Genomic DNA, 19795 nt, shown 5'->3' on the forward strand with positions numbered 1-19795 from the left:
CACATTTGCTGTTCAAATGGTGTGCGCTCACCCGATCTGGTACCAGTGTGATAAATCACTTAGCAGGCTATAAGCCGTTAGACGCATTTCACTCAGTATAGGGCTTTATCAAAGAGCCACATTGATAGAAGCCGCTCATTGGGCATGAAATGTGTAAATCAGTCCATTTAAAGGGAACCTGACATTTTTTAAATATTTATCGATGCATCGAAAGTTTTGGTACTATTCCATTGACATTAATTTTTTAAATTTTTATTATGTTTTTCTCATTTCAGTATATTTTTCTTTTTGTTAGCTTATGATCCACCTCTTAAGAATTAAAAAGTGTTTCTATATTTAACTTTGATTATATAAAAATGTTATAGGATAATATCTTTTTAATACATTTATATGTATAGATTTACAACATTTGTGGTTTGATTGTGTTCTGTGCATATTAGCCCTGCTTCCAAAAATCATAAGCGCAGCAACAAATATAATTTAGTTTGTGGGATAATTTGTAGCATTAGGTAGATATATAGATAATATAATATCTATATAATATGAATAGATAATCTTTTAAGGAGATAAAAATAAGGTACTGTACACACTGGGTGATATTATAAATGCTATCACTCATGTTGGCCCATCTGAGTGATATTGTTTAAATTATCAGCTGGTGTGTATGCTACAAATGATGACCAATGCACCCTCCAGTGGGTTCTTAATGACAACACCCCACCCTGTGCATGCAGTATAATTTGACATACTGTCTACAACAAGATGAACAACCTTGAGAACTATTAGCAAACTGCATGCAGTTAGAGACACTCTCGTTGCACCGGTCAAACACAAATTGTACAATTTGACATATTGTCAATGACTGCATGCTCAGCTCGGTGGCCCAGTGAAGTCATTGAACAATATCTTTTAGTATGTATGCACTATATTGTTTGTCCAGGAGCACTGCCAATATCGCGGTGTTGTGAATCGCACATGCGTGTACTCACCTGTAGTTTATTATGTATAAAACATTTGTTGTATTTGCTTTACCTAAAAAGTTTTCTCCACCTCTCCTTTTTTATCAAAAGCACATGTAAATTTTATTTTTTTCCTAACAGGTGATTACATAGTCATGACTGTATTTTTTGATTTAAGCAGAAGAATGGGATACTTCACTATTCAAACATACATCCCTTGCATATTAACAGTTGTATTATCTTGGGTATCGTTTTGGATAAAAAAAGATGCCACACCAGCAAGAACAGCACTAGGTAAGACCTTGGCCAAACATTTATTTGTGTTGACTTGTTTATCAAAATAGATATGCACTCTAATGATTGGGAAAAAAAGCCCAATATGTATAAGGCAGGAAACCTATATTCTGGGCCTGCAGTACCATTAGAAACAATAGATGGTGGAACTGTATTTTAATGCCCCTGCAGCTCTTCAATAGCCTGAACTTGTGCCAACTTTGAATAATGTATTTTGCAATTACTTTTCTAACATCGGCCTTTGCCCCAACTAGAATATTGTCCTTCAGTCCCCTGTGTTCCGTTACAAAATCTATGCATATCTCCATTTACCTTTTAAGAAGCATCACACATGAATCTTTTACCAACATTGCCATCCTTTTTGTGGGCTCAAGAATTAGAAAGTGTCAATAATTAGAAGAAGCAGTGCTGGCATTTGAGAATTAACCAAATAGACCCCAGGACCCAGTGCTGGATTAAACCCCATGGAGGTCACTAGACAGTGTAAACATTGGGGGGCCACCCTCACAAGAAACTCAGGCCCACCATGCAAATTATCTAATGTAAAGGTTTCCTTTGAGTTGATTAAAACATTTTTTAAACAATTCAAGAAAGCTTGATTTCAATTTTCAAATCAATATTATTTTGATTAATTGTTACCGGGTCCCTAAAAGGCATGGCACCATAAGGCTGCTGCCTACTCTGCCTATTTGGTCGAACAGAACAATCAGGTCCTCTGTGAGCAATAACAGCTGTTACCAGTGGATGTTATGGGGGAAATTTACTAATATGATTTCGTATAAAAAAATTCATATTTTCATAGGAAAATACAAATTTTTTGGGTGTATTTGTATTTTTGGCATTTACTATGCCAAAAATACAAATATTCATATTCATGGGACATTCGTATTTGTATTTACAAATACGAATGTCTACACCATCGATAGAATACGCCAGGAATCACCATTCAAAAGATTGGTGGTTCCTGATTTACTAAGCAGCCGTATTGAAAATACGGCTGCTAATTAGTGTAAAACTGCCACGAATATACGGCAGGAAAATACACTTTATTTTCCTGTCGTATTTGGCAGAAGCCTGCACGGATCAGTCAGATCCATGCAGGCTTTAGTGATTAAAGAATTGTAAAATAAATTTATAAAAAAAACAGCCCCCCCCGACTTTCTCGGCTCCTGAATGGCCGCTAGGCGGACAATAGAATCATTCAGTGGAGAAGCGCGGAAGATGAAAGATCTCTGCGCCTCTTAGTCCGTGATCGGGTACCGGCGGCTGATGCGGTGGACTACGGCGGAGAAAATGCCGGGATCTTTGCCACAGGACCTGGTGAGTAGGCTTTCCTTCCACAGGTTCCCCCTATGGATTTCATTGGATCCTGAAGCCCTGGAGCCCCAGACTCTGAAGCCCTGGAGCCCCAGCCTCTGAAACCCTGGAGCCCTGGACCCCCAACTCAGCAGCCCTGGATCCCCGGACCCTGGGACTGACCTACGGGCTTAAGATAGGTAAGTATCAGTATGTTTGTGTAATGTATGTATTAAAGTTTTATTTTTCTGTGTTGTCAGTGTGTGTTTATTTAACTATTTTTTTACTTGGGAACTACAAGTGCCAGCGGGCCCTTTAATGCCCCGCAGGCTGGGACTTGTGGTTCTCCAAGTCCCAGCTTGTGGGGGAGGCTTGCTGGGACTCATAGTTCCACAGTTAAAAACATTAGTTTTTTATTCTATTTTTTGACACTCAATCAGCCCGGTGGCCACCGCTCCAGGGCCACCGTGGACAGCACCAGGCTTCAGCCTGGTCAGGTAAGTCCTGGAGGGGGGGGACCCCTGGCCAGGCTGACTGGTCAGTAGGGTGATGTTTTGGCCGCGGGAACTTATATAATAAGTGTCCCCCGGCTGTGACATTACCCTGCTGGCTGGTTTGGCCTGGGGATCGTTCTTAAAATACGGGGGACCCCTAGTCATTTTGTCTACCATATTTTGGGAACCAGCCCCGGACCTGGAGCCTGGGGCTGGTTGTAAAAAATCGGGGAACCCCTATTTGTCGGGTTTCCTGATTTTTTTATTACCAGCCCCTGCTCTTTCAGCCTGGTGCTGGTTTCGTCTGTGGGGAGACCCCACGCCGGTTTTTTATTTATTTATTTATCTTTCAATTTTTTATTACACCTTGCAGCCTGCACGGATCTGACTGATTCCTGTAGGAATTCGTATTAGCGGCCGTATATACGGCCAGCTAATACGAATGAATACGACATCGGAGGGTTACAAAGCAGTCGTATTTGACGGCTTTGTAAATTCCCCTCCGGAACACAACTTTGCATACGCCATATGCAGTCCTATTTATTCGTAGCAAGAATACGAATACAATTTTTTGTATTCGTATTCTTAGTAAATTTCCCCCTATGTGTTTAACCTTTTTACAACTAAAGTAAAACATGCATTTGCTTTATACCACTTAATGTCAGAAAAAGATGGTAATTATAGAGCACTTTTCTCTATTAACCAGCATTGATCCTATTACTACACATAATAGCGACCCCTATATATAAACCAATATATAAATTTAACAAAGTGTCATGCATAGCTATACATTTGGAGGCATGCAATAATGCAAACCAACGATTCCTAAATTGCATAATACACCCTGGGCCAAATGTAATAGGGTGAGAATTTCAGAAAGTGAGAGATTTTGGGAGAGTTTTCCCCTTTTTTTAAAGGAGCAATCAATTACACTGCAAAACCAGGTTGATTTTGTCATGTAATTGATTGCTGCTTTAAAAACATGGGAAAACTCTCCCAAAATCTCCCACTTTCTGAAACGGTCACCCTATTACATTTGGCCCCCTGTATCACACCATATTAATATTAGCAGGACAAAATGTATGTCAAGTGCTTATTTAAAACAAATGTTCTACACGTATTATTATTATTTTTATTATTATTACATTTTATTAATAAGATGCCAAGTGGATCACTTCCGCTTCCGTGCATATAGCACACATTAGAACAATACAGGGTATATTACACATATGGGTATATGTTCACAGAGGTAGCGAATATCACTGAGTTCAGTTTATCAGGAACAATAATAAACAAACAATTTAATTTTAGCTGTTTGGAAATAACAACCGTTTAACTATTCCTGAAACTCAGTAATCAAAAAAATTATTGGTACTAGCGGACACTTCTAGAATTCAGTGTCTCAGTGTCTCAGCGAACATAAACCAACAATTTATCTTAACAGTTAAGTACTGACTATTATAAGTGGAATTTACACAATATCCACTCGGCTGAAAACAGTCTGCAATAAGGTAATATCGAGGCTCAAATGGGACACTTAGTTTCCAATCAGCAAAAACTCTGTATCCATTTTTTTTTTTTTTTTTTAATTCATTCTTTATTTTCCATTTTTCATTTAAATACATATTAAACATTAAAAAAATTTAACAGGTTTAGAGCAGTAGGGTAGAAAACGTAATCATTACAGGCAAGTTCAGTCATCTGTACGCAGACAGGTCATCTAGATGGTACATACCAGCGTATATCACATTTCCCTTTTTGGTATTCTGTGGGATGGTGTCTAGTCAACCCCGGCGCTCTTCGTGGATTTCCCCCTTGACCTTATCTCATGGTGAATCATTATACTTTATTTAGTTCTAGAGTGCTATGCTCTCTTAACGTGCCCATACCTAATTTCGTGTTTTTATGTGTTTGTGCAATTATTTCTATATAGTACAGCCATTAAGTATGCTGTATTTACTGTATGTTGTGTTAATTACATAAAGATGAAATAAAGTATAAGAATAAACACGAATGTTTTTCCTACATTTATTATTAACAACATCATATCTAAAGTGCTTGTGCAAGGAAAATCTAAAAAGAAAAGAAAAAGAAAAAAAGCCTTAAGCTAAATAAATATCCAAAACGTAATATGGAAGAGACTTTTTATCTCTATCGTGACACTATTACTATCATAATTTTTATCCCCAAATGTCCTACTCTATGAGCGCATGGGGATAGACGCCAAACCACCTGTACATATATTCATATCTCTCGTAATCAACCTAAGTTACCCCTTCTACTGACTCGTTTACCTGGGATCCTCCCTCCCTTTCCCCCCACCCTCCCTCCCTAGGCGTTAGGGAATTAACTGTCCTTTAAATTCCTTTATTCTGTTTACTACCTTATTTCACCCCCGTAATCCTCCTGATCTTCGTGCCTATCATCACCTTTTCGTTACCCCTCCTCCTTACCCTCTGCCGGTGGCCTCTTCATAAACTGTCCAACTACTCCATATATTGTGGAATGTCTGAATGGAGCCCCTAGTCCTGTAAACATGCTTTTCATGGTCCCTTGTAGCATGGACCAGCGCCAGCCATGCGTCGAAACTAGGGCTTTCCTTAGCCATCCATTTCCTTGCGATACATATTTTAGCCAAAGTGCATAATTGAATCAATAATAGTTTATCATCCCTACCCAAAGGTAAATTCCCAACTATGGCCAAAATACATGCCCGCGGGGTACATATCGAACTGGGGAACCCAGCAAGGGACAGGGCTTCTATTACCTCCCTCCAGAAAGATGCCACCCTGGGGCACTCCCAAATAAGATGCCAGAAAGACCCTCTGTTGGCCGAGCATTTTGGGCACCCACTATTACTTGCCCCTCTAAATTTATTTATACGTTCTGGTGTAATATAGACCCTGTGGAATATATACAATTGGACCTGCTGGAATCTGATTTGATTCGTGGCTTTACATATGTTGTTCATTGCCTCCGCCCATTCCTCGGTTTCTATTTCCCCCAGCTCAATTTCCCATTTGCCCCTCAATTGAGCCAGGTCGCTGCTCTGCTCTTGCAACAGGGATTTATAGAAAAAAGAAACCCCATGTCTGAGAGGGGATCTTTTAACCAATTTTTTAACCGAAGAATCTCGCAACTCAGGGTGCCCATTATGGAACTGTGATTCCAGGGCATGTCTGACCTGCAAGAATCTAAAGAAAAATTTATTAGGAAGGGCAAACTCATCTTTAAGAGACTGGAAGGTTCTCAGATTTTCCCCCTCGTATAGCTGGCCAATATTCACTATCCCTTTTTGTATCCATGTCTCCTGTATCTGCAATTCCTTCAGCTCGGCCAAGTGGCCAGCCTTATACAGTGGGGTCTCAGGGTCCAGCCCGCTGTTACCCATAAGCGACTCCACTGACCTCCATGACTTAATGGCCTGTTTTATCAACGGGGGCCATTTATTCCTCAGATTTCCTGATAATAGTAATTGTATTGGAGTGTGTCCAGGTGAAACACAACCCACCATTGCCTTAATCATTTCGCTCTCCTCCCCTCCAATGATCCACATTCTTATATATGACAATTGCGCCGCCAAATAATAGAGCCGAAGGTCCGGCAGAGCCAAACCCCCATTAACCCTTTCTCTTGAGAGAGTGCTTTGTTTAAGCCTAACTCTCTTATTACACCATAGAATGGAGGTAATCAGACCCTCGATCCTTTTAAATACTTGCCGCGGAAGATAAGAGGGTGAGTGCTGTATTATATACAAGAGTTTTGGTTGAATAACCATTTTGACTAGGTTGACTCTACCCGTCAATGATAGTGGCAACCTAGCCCATGTTTTGCTTTTGGACTTCATATACTCCATCATAGGGATTAAATTCAGGGGGATAAATCTAGATATATCCCTGGATACCCATATACCCAGATATCTGAATTCGTCTACCCACTTCAATGGCGAGGACGGATCCAGGGCCTGACGACTGCTCCCGCCCAAAGGGAGAACATAGGATTTATTCCAGTTTATTTTCAACCCCGAGTATCTACCGAAGTCCTCCATCAATCCCATCACCCGAGGAAGTGCCACACTCTGATCTTTAATAAACAACAAAATGTCGTCGGCATATAAGGCTATACGGTCTTCTCTAGCACCAATTTTTAGGCCCTCGATCCTGGGCTCTTCTCTAAACATACATGCCAATGGTTCTATTGCTATGGCAAACAATGCCGGCGACAATGGGCATCCTTGACGAGTGCCCCGCCCCACATTGAATTTAGGAGAGATAAAGCCATTAACTGACACCCTAGCTGTAGGGGAGGAATATAGTAACTTGACCCAATTTATAAAAACAGGACCAATACCCGCCCAATGCATAGCTGCCCACAGGAAATTCCATTCAATTGTATCGAAGGCCTTAGCGGCATCAAGTGAGACCACCACTGAGCTATTCTCTTTATTTTCTGAGAATTGAAGTTGGCCGTATAACCTCCGCAGGTTGGTAGAGGTCGACCTCCCAGGCATAAAGCCTGTTTGGTCCGTGTGAATTGTTTCTCCCAAGACCTTATTTAGTCTTGTTGACAGTATCTTGGCCAAGATTTTAATGTCATTGGTCAACAATGATATGGGCCGGTACGAGTCCATGCTTTTAGGGTCCTTATCTTTTTTCAAAAGAATTACGATTAAAGCCTCCGCCATACTAGCAGGTAGTGCCTTCTCCTCATACATTATATTAAATAAGTCCATAAATCTCTGTGCAAAAAATTTACTATATCTCTTATACAATTCATGTGGTATACCATCGATGCCCGGGGCTTTACCTCCGGGAATCGATGCTATAGCCATCTCCACCTCAGAGAGGGTCAAAGGGCCCTCCAGCGTGACCCTAGCTGCGTTTGAGAGTTTATTTGTTTTCCTAGCCCCGAGTAGAAATGTATCTATTTCCTCCGATGATTGTCCCCTTTGGGAAACATATAGCTCCTGATAGTACTGCCTAAATTTCTCTACTATCTCTGGGGTCTGGTAGACTACCTCATCCCCGGGGCCGTGAATCTCTGTCACTATGTTCCCAGGCTGGTCTGTACGTGCGAGATGAGCAAGAAAGCTACCCGGCCTGTCCCCATTCATATAAATATTATGACCGGCAAATAGTTCTTTATATGCTGTTTTTTCTAACAGGCATTTATGCCAGGCGTCCTGGGCTTTAATCCAGGCCTGCTTACTTTCGTCTGTCCCATCTCGCAAGTACTCAAGCTCTAAGTTGTTACATCTAGATTCCAGTTTCTGTTCCTCTTTTTTATATGAGGCTTTTAGGCCCGAGATTTCCTTAATCAGAGTCCCTCTGAGATAGGCTTTAAATGCCCCCCAGAGGTTTTCGATCAATTCTGAGCCCCTATTTTTTTCGAAAAATTCCTGCCAGGAGTTTACTAGCCTATCTCCAGGCTCTAACAAAGTTGTCCAGAAGGCGTTCATTTTCCAATACGTAAAACCCTTATTCTCGCCTATATCCACCACTACTTCTAGGGGTGAGTGATCAGATATTCCACGCGTCCTATATCTTATTTCCTGAATATGAGGAAACCAGTCCTCTGATACTAGAGCTAGATCGATTCTGGAGAAGGCTTCATAGGAGCTAGAAAAGCATGAGAACTCTAATAGGTCAGGGTGACGCTCGCGCCATATATCCCTTAGGCCCATTTCTTTAATTAATGATGGAAAACACTTTTTCTGTGTGCCCAGGGATACCTTCGCGTGGCTTTTCCTGTCAAGTAAGGGATCCAGAATGTTATTAAAATCTCCGAGGATCATAACTGGGATATTAGGGAAGTCTGCCATGAACTCAGCTGCTTTTTTTAATATTTCATGTTTAAATGGCGGGGGTATATATACTGATAGTAATAAAAAGACTAATGAACCCAATTTACATTTCATAAATACATATCTTCCAGCAGGATCCAATTGTATAATATCTTTAGAAAATGGTATTCCTTTGCGAATAAGAATGGATACCCCCCGGGAAGAAGATGTAAAAGAGGAGTGGTATGCCCATCCTATCCATGCCTTTTTAAGGGATAAGAGTTTATTGCCCACAAGATGTGTCTCCTGTAGGCAAATGATGTCAACGGCATATTGCTTTATTTGGCGCATTACCAGTGCTCTTTTTATCCTATTATTCATTCCACGGACATTCCATGACAGGAAAGAATATTTTGCTGCTACCATAGTAACGGGGGCAAAAAATGGGCCCAGTGTAGCATTCTTTTTTTAAGGTACAAATTGAAATTAGTCAACCTAAACGCCTTGTGTCCCATCCCTTCCCCCCTCCCTGCATGCCCTCCCCCCCTCCTGACATGCCTCATCCCAACCCTAATCCTCCTTCCCTCCCCCCCCCTACCTTCCCTCCAGTCCCCTCTCTTTTTCCCCACCCTTTTTCTCTTCACTTTTTTCTCTTTTTTCTTCTTCTTGGGGCAATCTATCTAATGACCACAGAGCTGGGGGACCTCCCCCGCCCCATTATAAACCATATTGTCCCCAGTAGATGCACTATGTATCAAGCATTATTATCCTATACCAAACATCAACATCAAGAAACGAAAAAAAAAAAAAAAAAAAAAAAAAAAGGGGGGGGGAAAAGATCCATATATGTCCCCATGCATACCCTCCCAGCAGATTCAAATACAGCTATACAAATATACATTCCTGATAGTATTCCGCGTTGGTCCAGCGGTATAGTGACTCACATGCGGCTCATGCTCTAAATGACACACCTGTCTAGAAATGGGCAGTGCATGTGCCTACACGTGAATTTCAGACATCTGTTTGACCGAGGAAAAAGTCCCAGTCAGCACATGTATGCCCCTAGACTTATCCTACAGCACTTCGTAAGCAAATTCAATCACATGTTGTCCAATAGCAGTCCAGCTTGTATCCGTTTACTTACGGCGCTCACGCCAACCGGGTACAGAGCAAACAGTCCTTATACCCATAAAAAGGTCTTTCCTTAATAGTGCTAATCAGGCAATGCTTATCTTAAGAAAAAAAAAAAAAAAAAAAAACCATGTGCCCGCATTGAACACTTGCTCAGCTTTGCTGGTCAAGCCACTGTTTGGACTAGGAAGAGAATCTCAATCAGCGCGTATATACCCCCAAACATATCACATATTAAATTCGTATGCAAATGTTCAATCCCGCGCTGTCCGAAATCGTTCCAGTATGTGTCAGTTCATATACGGCGCACTCGCCCACCGACACTCAATTGACACAAACAGCAAGCAGTCCTTGTGCCAATATTACAGCCTTTGCTCAGCATTGCTATTCAGGCAGTATTTATCCTAGGTAAGGATCTTGATCGGCACACAAAAAAAAAAAAAAAAAAAAAAAAAAAAAAAAAGGGTGAAAAAGGGGAGCAAATTCCATTTGAGGTTGTTCTGATTAGTATAGCTAGTTAACTTTCTACTCAGTATCCTATTTTTTCACCCGGACTTGGTCAACTAGTGTTCATCTGGCGACTTGCAGGGAAGCTACCGTCCAGCCATATAGCGGCATCCTTGGGTGTAGTAAAAAATTTAGTGGACCCTTCGTGTGTAACGCGCAGTTTTGCTGGAAACATTATCGAGTACTGCAGGTTCAGTTCTCTCATGCGTTTTTTTATAGGATAGAACTGGGCTCTTTCCCTTTGTACTTCACTGGCATAATCCGGGAAGATAGAGACCTTCACATTGTCCCAAACTGGAGAACCCTTATCTCTGGCTATTTTCAGAATTAAGTCCCGATCAGAGAAGTGCAGGAGTTTAATAATAAATGTCCGAGGTGGTGAGCCTGGAGGGGGTGCCCGCATAGGTAATCTATGGGCCCTTTCTACTGAAAAAAATTTAGAGAAAGTCTCTTGACCGAAAGATTCGATCAGCCAGTCCTGTACGAATTTTTCAGGATATTGACCTTCAGCCCTCTCGGGAAGTCCCACAAATCTCAAGTTGTTTCTGCGAGCACGACCCTCCATATCAACCAATTTACCATTAATAGTTTTGATTTGAGAGGCCAGATCCTCAACCTTCCCTGCTAGGGGAGTGAGCCCATCCTCCAAGTCGGATGTACGTTTTTCCACCTCCTTAACACGATCTTTAATCTGTTGTACAGACTGTTTAATTATATTCATATCGTCCTGCAATTTCTCAATTTTGTTTGAGAGGCGACCCTCGCTAGCGGTTAATGCGTCCAGCACTTTTTGTATAGATGTATCGCTGTGTATTGTAGCCTGCTCGCTGTCGAGAGAAGTATCAGAGGGGGATTTCTCCTCTCTAGGGGCCGAAGGTGGAGTTGCCGGGGGTCTAGCAAATTTTGCCAGGCGATTTGCGGCTGTAGCATTTTGTGTTTTGCCCATATCTTCTGCCGCCGAGGGGGTTCTCCTTTATAGGGGAGAGAAATGTACTATATAACCTTCTCTGACCAAATGGTAGGTACCGACAAAGTAATAGAGCTAAGTACAGTTCACTCAATTTCTCTCCCTAAAGGGAATACCAGTCAATCTGCTCCACGATATACTGGCAGGGTGCAATTTACAGCTTTTTAGGTACAGGAGTAGAGGGGGCCCTCAAGTAGACAAATGCCGTACAGAGTATTATGTAATTCCTGCACTAGCACAAAGGCTAGAGCAGACCCGGTACCTCACTCCTTTTAATGCTGTGCCGATGATCTGGTATTCAGCGTGGATTTCCGTGTATGGATAGCCCCTCGGCCGGCTGCTGTCTCCGCGCCTTAACACCGTTACTGCCGGTAACTCGAATTGTAGCCAGAACTGACCCACGGCGTCCCCGAACCACGCTTCAATATGCCGGAGCTCGGCTGGTAACGCCGGTTCCCTCTCTGCTGCGCTCTTTCCGGCTTCCCCTAGGCGCGTCACACCGCGTCACTGCCTCGTTATCGATGCCGGATATCAACGCTGAAGTTCCCGGCTCCTGTATCGCCGCTTGTGCCCGTCGGCAGCCAGTCCTGTCTCAGGTACACCGGGCTCACCTATTTTTGCATGCGGGGTCTAGTGCATCCATTTAGGGGAAGCTATTACTAAGTAGCACCCAGGGTTGTGGAGCGGGAGAGGACGCCGACTTGCGACCTACACCCTGCTCGCCGTGGTCACGCCCCACCTATTGCTCAACTCTGTATCCATTTAAATCAATTCAAAATTTCTGTATACAACAATACTGTATCAATTCAGAGTGTACATATGTATCCAGATATTTTAGTGATAATTCATTGGCCCTTTATAGATAGAAAATGAAACAAAGAGATGGCTACAGAATCTAGTTTCTCACTCTGTTTCTGCTGTCTTATCATCATATATGGATATATATTGGATGATAGATGAGAGAACAGAGGAGAGATAGTGTATTGCCTGAAATTAGCCGGAGAGAAGATCTTTCTACTGTTCCTGTAGACGGTATCTGGCTTTGGCTGTTGCACAATTAAGTCAGAGCAACCATTGCCAGACCGTACCAGCGAATGAGAGAAGATTAAAAAGGTTTAGTGTAGAGAGATAAAGTCATGGAGAAATAAATTGGTCACATTTATAGATTGGAAAGGCATCCAATTTGAAGGTTGGATACTAAGGTGCCAATGATTACCTCTAGTCACTCCCTGTAGCCCCAAACATTGTGATTCAGAGGATGATTGTTAGGAAGGGTAGAGAAAAAAAGGAATCATGGCATAAATAAAGGTTTGGCCAAAAAGAATCCTTCTGCTGCTCATGAAAAAACCGTACCTAATTATCACTGTTGTTCATAAAAAACAGTGCAGTGAAATAATGGCCAGTTCCGTGAGTGAGAGAGGATTTAAATAAAGATGCAGGTTTATAGAGATTTTAACCCACAGAGTGCTTGATTAGTTTAAATGCAATAGTGGTTATTGTTTCTTATCTGTTAGACGCAGTATGCTGCGGACCCGTCCTTTAAACTGGTACTGTCATAAACTTCAAACTCTTACTGGCATATTGCTGAACAGGAGGCGCCGGGATAACAGGCTGCTCGTTACTACACAGTATGCGGAGTGTAGCAATAGACGGGCGACACGCGCTGGGTATTCTCTGTGTCTTTCACGAGAGCAGTCTGCTAGGGAGCCAGTCCTTGCTTTGCGTGCAATGTCTGGGGTGTAGAGAAGTTTGCCAGATGGCACAGAAGATGCGTTTCGCCCCTCCCTGGGGCTTGTCATGGATGTGACCAAGCCCCAGGGAGGGGCGAAACATCTGTGAACATATACCCAATTTTTGCTTTGCTGAGATATCCACAATCTATTGATTATTGTCAGGGGTGTGGTCTAGTATCCCCGCTTTCTAGGCGGGTGATTTTTGCCTTTTAAATCTATGTTTGTATGTGCTGTGTGTTTTTCAATATATCTCATGTTCTGAGATTATTTTATCTTATAAATTTGATTCTATTAAAAGTTAAGTTTTAAATCAATAATTACCCATTGAACCTACAGTATACCTTTGATACATATATCATCTGTCTCAAGTGTGCCCCCAAAAAAGAGCCTTCTTTGTCTACATGTGTTAAATACTTTGTAGTACATTGTTCAATTGGTGGATAGCTATCGGAAAGAAGCTTCTTGCGGTTCTGGATGACTTGGCGGTGATCGACCTAAAGCGTCTACCCGATGGGACAATGTCAAATAGGTTGTGTCTAGGGTGAAGCTTGTCTTCCGCGATCTTCTCCGCACACTTCTTTACCTTGGCTGAGTGCAGTTCCTGTACAGGGGGGTGGTCAGCCCCAATGATCTTCTCTGCTGTCCTCACCACCCTTTGCAGTTTGCGTTTGTCGGATTTGTGTGCCCCTCTGTACCAAATTGTGATCGAGGAGCATAGGACGGATTCCACGATTGTTGTGTAGAAGATAAACATTAACTCTTGTGGGATATTGAATTTCCTGAGTTGTTTCAGGAAGAGAAGCCACTACTGATCTCTTATGCGACCAGTAGTGAATTAGGCCTATTGCTAATAACAAGAAAAACACAATGCAGTACAATTCTTATAATGCTATGTATTTGTAATGTGCTCTAGATTAAATTCTTTCTCAGTGGCTTTTTCTCCATGGTACCTTGGTATTCTGTCCAGGGCCCTTGGTAATGGGACTTTAAGCCAGTAAATGTGACAAATTTAATTGACTTGTAGAATTTATTAGACCACATGCTTCAAAAAAAGTCCTTTGTAAATTGTAAAAGTACTGGGCAGTTTTTTGGGCATCACTGTAAGCTACACTGAATGTTGTCACAAAAGGTTAGCAGCCACAAACTGTCAAACGTTTGTTTTATAGGAGTATTGTGACATATGTCTATGTCACAAAGTGACTGCAGGTACTGTAAAGTAGTTCAATGATATCATACCTTGTAGTCTAAATGACAGCTTCTCCTGTTGAATATGAATATTCTTCAACATAGCAGCTGATAATGTCTTTGTTTGCCATTCATACATTGCTGCAAAGCTCAGAGTTTCACATGTGTAAAAAAAGATATTGTATAATATGAATGGATGAATAGAACATCCAATTTACCTATAAACCTACTCTGAAAGTATTAAATGTACTGCACTAACTATATTTCATCCATTTACAGTAAGGAACATGTTGAATGCACAATGGGGGTGATTCTGATTTACTAGCTAAGCAGTGAAAAATCGCTGCTTAGCAAGCCTTCTAACTCCACACACATGAATGCCCGCCCCACATCACGGTTCGCACATCCCCGCCGCTTTGCTCATGGATGTTTTGTATATATACATGCATTCGCAGGGTAGCGTACAGGGCTAAAATCATCTGGTGGTCGCAACAATTCTGGACTGACCTAGACTTGCAGCATCCGGGCCTGAGAACGGGACAGGCGGCTGACATCCTGTGACATCAGCTGCCAGCACCTGGAAGGCAGGTGCCCATGTGTGTTCATATGGGGGCACCCAGCACTTTCCTGGGCACAGACACCATTTCATGCAAACGCCCCCTGCCCTGTGTGGACACCATGGTGACTATGCAAGTCACTGAAGGCTTCTGCACAGCAGCCCTGCACATGTGCATATGCGAATATGCCCAATTCACCGGGGAACGAGAAACCAGAATGAGGGCCAATGTCAGAATAATAAGGTTTCTGTGGGCCAAATACAGAAAATGTTAAGACGCCAATATGGAAGCTGCAAGCAGAATATGAGATGTGCAAGTTGCTTGGATACTTGGGGTGAAATGTAATAGGGTGAGAATGTAATAGGGTGAGAATCACTTGCGATTTCTGGCTATTTTTCAGTAATGTGAGTGTGCAATATATTAGTAATTGTACGATTTTTTTAGTAATAGGAGTGTGCACTTTGTGGTAGTATTTTTAAAAAAATGGTATGAAGTCCCATAACCAGGCCTAACCAGCCATGGGCTCTTTGAGACGCTCCTGGCTTGCCAAATACAGGGGGAAATTAACTGGGGTCCCCTTGAATTTAACAAAACAGCACTGGGGACAAAAAGAATAGGGGTCCCCCATATTTTGGATCAGCACTAACAGCCGGTGGTATAATACCACAGGTGGGGAATACTTTTTTATGCAAGGTTCCCCCATCCAGGGCTGAAGCCTGAGCTGTCCCCAGCAACCCCGGGTGGTGAATAAAAAATAACATTGAGTTGTGCTGTGGAACTACAAGTCACAGCAAGCCTCCCCCACATTCAGGGACTTGAAGATCCATAAGTCCTAGAATGCGAGGCATTAAAGGACTAACAGCATGACCAATGTTAAAAGAAAACACACACACACAGAACAGTACAACTTTAATAGCATACATGCATACACACATGCAAACTCACAGGTTGGTCCTCTTGCCTAGTAGGGTATCCTGTGGGTTAATGAAAAAAAATTTATCCAAATGAACCCCTGACTTGAAGAGCTGCATGTGTGTATACTTTTCCCCGATCCCCAATGACGGCTACATCCAGTCAGGTGGGAGCTCCTCTGGATTAATGGTAGGGGTATATATATATATATATATATATATATATATATATATATATATATATATATATATATATATATCGGGGGCTGGGGGGACCAGCTCTATAGAAGTCCCCATTGGGTTACATAAACATGTTCTGCTGACTTCCTATTACATCAAATTGCTATGTAATCTCACAGTCTTTTTGGAGGATGTGGGGTCAATTTTAAAAAGTTTGAGTTTTTAGATGTGGGAGATGTTGCCCATAGCAACCAATCAGATTCTACGTGTCATTTATGTAGCACCTTCTAGAGGATAATAGCTCAAATCTGATTGGTTACTATGGGCAACACTTCTAAAAACTCACACTTTAGTAAATTTGCACCTAAGAGTTTTCAGTCATTAGTGAAATTAAAGTTAGATATCATGGAGGAATAGGCTGTTCAGAAGGTAAATTATATAATAGAAAATAATAATTTCCGTTAAGTATTTATCTTTAGACAATATTTTGCAGTAGTATAGTATAATTGACAATACAATCTGTTATTATAAATTGCCCTTATGTATATATAGTATATCACATGCATGAGCCTTTTTCAAATTTTTTCATATACCGTTCTATTTGTTTGTTTTGTATGCACATTAACAATTACTTCCATGCAAACTAAGTTTCTGTACATCCTCTATTATCTTGATTTATGTCAATTGTATAGTTTCAGTGCACTTTGTAAAAATCTGTTCGACTATCAGCAAAGGCTTTTCCAATGGTTAGTTAAGACTCAGCACATAAAGGGTTATCCAAGAATATATGTCCAAGCAATGATTTTTTAGTGCAGACAATATGGGAACTCAGCATGTGTGTTAAGTCACCTTGAAGATTATTTCATATACTTTTAAATTGTGTTATCTTCAATAAAGTTGTTTTGATTCACTTGTCCATAAAAAGTGTCCTGAGTGTTGTCTCAATGACTAACACTTTATATGCATGTATAGCTTATATATGAATCACATATAGCAGTACCAGGCTATAATATTTTCTTGCCACCAAATGTGTTACATTGTAGAATGGTAGTTTTATGAAGTAACAGAGGGAGAGCTATGTGAAAATGAGGATTTCACAGATAATTAAAAAAGGTAATCTAGAGTAAAAAAAATGCACAAGAGCACAAGCAAATTTAGAAGGGCAGTGAAAAAGGAAATGTGAACCATATTTAACAGAAGGCTATCAAAAATCTTTTGGTGATGCCAAAAGAATACCTGATACCCCCATAATGTAGGCAAACCTGCTAGAATCAGCCTCACCACACTCTCAGAGTCTCCAGAACCTCCCAGTAGCTGCCATAGAAAGTGGATCAGGGGAGGTTAATACATAGTAGGTAAGGCTGAATAAAGACTTTCGTCCATCAAGTTCAACCTAATTAAGCTAATTCACCCTAGATATCATTATATTTAGTTATTACAATTGTTCCCCTTATTTATTGTGAGTAGCCCTGGATATTTTTAGCCAAAAAGTGTTCGTCCAACCTTGACTTGAACAAATTTATTGTTAATGATGTGATTCCCACTACATTGCATCATTGTAGTCCTGCCCTGGCTTTTCAATGCTGTCCATGCCCCTGTGCCACCAGTACAACCTAACTGCCATCTCCTGCATGGGGCCGCCAGGAAGTAGGTAATTATGATGAAAACCAATTAATAAGGAATACAGCTGTCTCAGAAAAATAGCCATTTGATTATTTATGGCCACAAATTAAAAGCTTCAAGCATGAGTGAAATCTACTTGCATAAACAAAGGGAAGCTATATAAACACTACTCCACTGTATATATTGTAGTTGGTGATCAGTGAAAAAATTATTTGATGGTGAGAATCTTACAAATAGATTTAGACATTGTCCCGAGGCTGCAAAGTGTTCTCTAGCTATACACATCTATTTGCATGGCATACACATTCATTTGCAAGGTGGGATTTCACTATAGTGCGGCAGCATCTATATGATCGCTGGGCACTGCACATTCGCAACCATGCGGTCTGGTCTGAATCGGCCCCATTGAGAGAGATACAATTGCCTGTGTAAGGATATGCATCACTCTAATATGTGCAAGAGAATTTTATACTTAGGGCCAGATGTATCAAGTTTTGAAAAGTGAAGAAATGGAGTGATAAACAACTATCCAATCAGCTCCTACCTGTTATTTTTCAGACTCAGCCTGTAACATGAGAGGCAGGAGCTGGATGACTGGCTGTGCAACTCTTCATTTAATCATACTTTTTGTTTAAATCTTTCAGATACAGTTTTTTTATCAGTATGTAAAATCTTTATTGTGGCTTTATTTTTTACATTCAGGCATCACCACAGTATTAACAATGACAACACTGAGCACCATAGCAAGAAAATCCTTACCAAGAGTTTCGTATGTCACTGCCATGGATCTATTTGTGACTGTCTGTTTCTTATTTGTATTTGCCGCATTGATGGAGTATGCAGCACTCAATTACTACTCAAGTTGTAAAAAGCCTAGAAGTAAAAAGAAGAAAAAATCGGTAAGATATTTTTGCTTCAACCTTTCTTGAATCTTGTATGTATAAAAAATAATACTGAGCAAGCAGTGGAGCTTGGCAGGTGCATGTCAGGTCAGATGCATTGCGGCCAAGCAAAATAGATCATTTCTCAAAAAAAGACCTTTACTTTAAGACCTAATGGTTTTTTTGTCAGACACCTGTGAAAGGATTAAAGTGATATAGATTGGTGACACAAATATGAACAATACTTATCAATCATATTTTAAAATCAGATATCAACGGATACGGTCATTAAGTCGACCCATATTAGATGGACATGCATTGGGTTGACCACTGAAAGTCAATATGGATTAGGTCAACATGAAATAGGTCAAGATGGCTAAGGTCGACATGGTTGGAAAGTCAACACATTTTGACTTTGTCGACATTTTGACTTTCGACCTTACCATTGTCGAGATTCTACTTATTTAGTTAGCACTTTCTAGAAGGTAGAATCTGAATCCCATCCCAACTTCAATAGAACTCACACAAAGTAAATGTACCCATAACTGTTCCAGTTTTGGGTAGACAGTCCTGCTTTTTGGGCATTTGTCCTACCCATGGGCTGCAGTGTTTTGCTATGGGGGACGAGGCTTGGAGCACCTCTCATGCACTGCTTTGCGCAGCAGTGCAAGCGGTGAATAGATTCTGTGCACATGTGCATGGCGTCTGTCCACTGGAGAGTGGCACTGGATACACACCTATGTTTTCTGGACAAGCACCCAAGACACGCACATGTGACCACACAAGAACTTCAAGAATTTTGGGAGTTATATGGTATTCTATAATGTTAGCACTGTGCCAGAGTTATGTATGCATGAGTGCATTTCCAGCATAGTCTTTGTAAACATGTATCTGTGCATAATCATTGTTGGCGTCTACAGATATATGTTGCTGGCAACATATTTCTGAAGCTAATGCTGGAGACCTGTGATTATGGTGGACACTAACTAAGTAAAGCAATCAGTGCAGAGTTTATGGTGTTTGGCCCTCTGAACCAGGGTCCTGGGTGCACATCGCACCCATTATAGATATGCCACAATTTTTGTATTGGACTCACTGGATCTGATTCAGACCTGTTTGCTATGCTGCATATGTTTGCAGCCTAGTGAACAGTTAGGCATTGCCTGAATCCCCCCCCCCCCCCCGGCTCAAATCCCCACGATGTATACGCTCCTCACATGTAGCCGCATGGGTGAAAAATCATTCTACTGTATGGTTGCTGACCATAGAATGATTTTTCCCCATTCACAGATAAA

At 41.2% G+C, this 19795-nt stretch overlaps 1 protein-coding gene across 3 annotated transcripts in view; it reads left to right on the top strand.

Moving 5' to 3' along the window:
* The window catches only part of LOC146057392 (gamma-aminobutyric acid receptor subunit gamma-3), a 487036-nt gene that overhangs the window by 461265 nt on the left and 5976 nt on the right, over positions 1 to 19795 (top strand). For 2 of the 3 annotated variants that reach the window (XM_083168579.1, XM_083168581.1), the window contains 2 exons: positions 1101 to 1253; positions 18322 to 18518. In XM_083168579.1, coding sequence (XP_083024705.1) covers positions 1101 to 1253; positions 18322 to 18518 — 350 coding nt within the window. The remainder of the gene's footprint in view (positions 1 to 1100; positions 1254 to 18321; positions 18519 to 19795) is intronic. The other variant, XM_083168580.1, reaches the window with a different exon arrangement.

Source organism: Crinia signifera, chromosome 2 (genome assembly GCF_055691185.1).
Source record: "Crinia signifera chromosome 2, ASM5569118v1, whole genome shotgun sequence".
Lineage (NCBI taxonomy): Eukaryota > Metazoa > Chordata > Amphibia > Anura > Myobatrachidae > Crinia > Crinia signifera.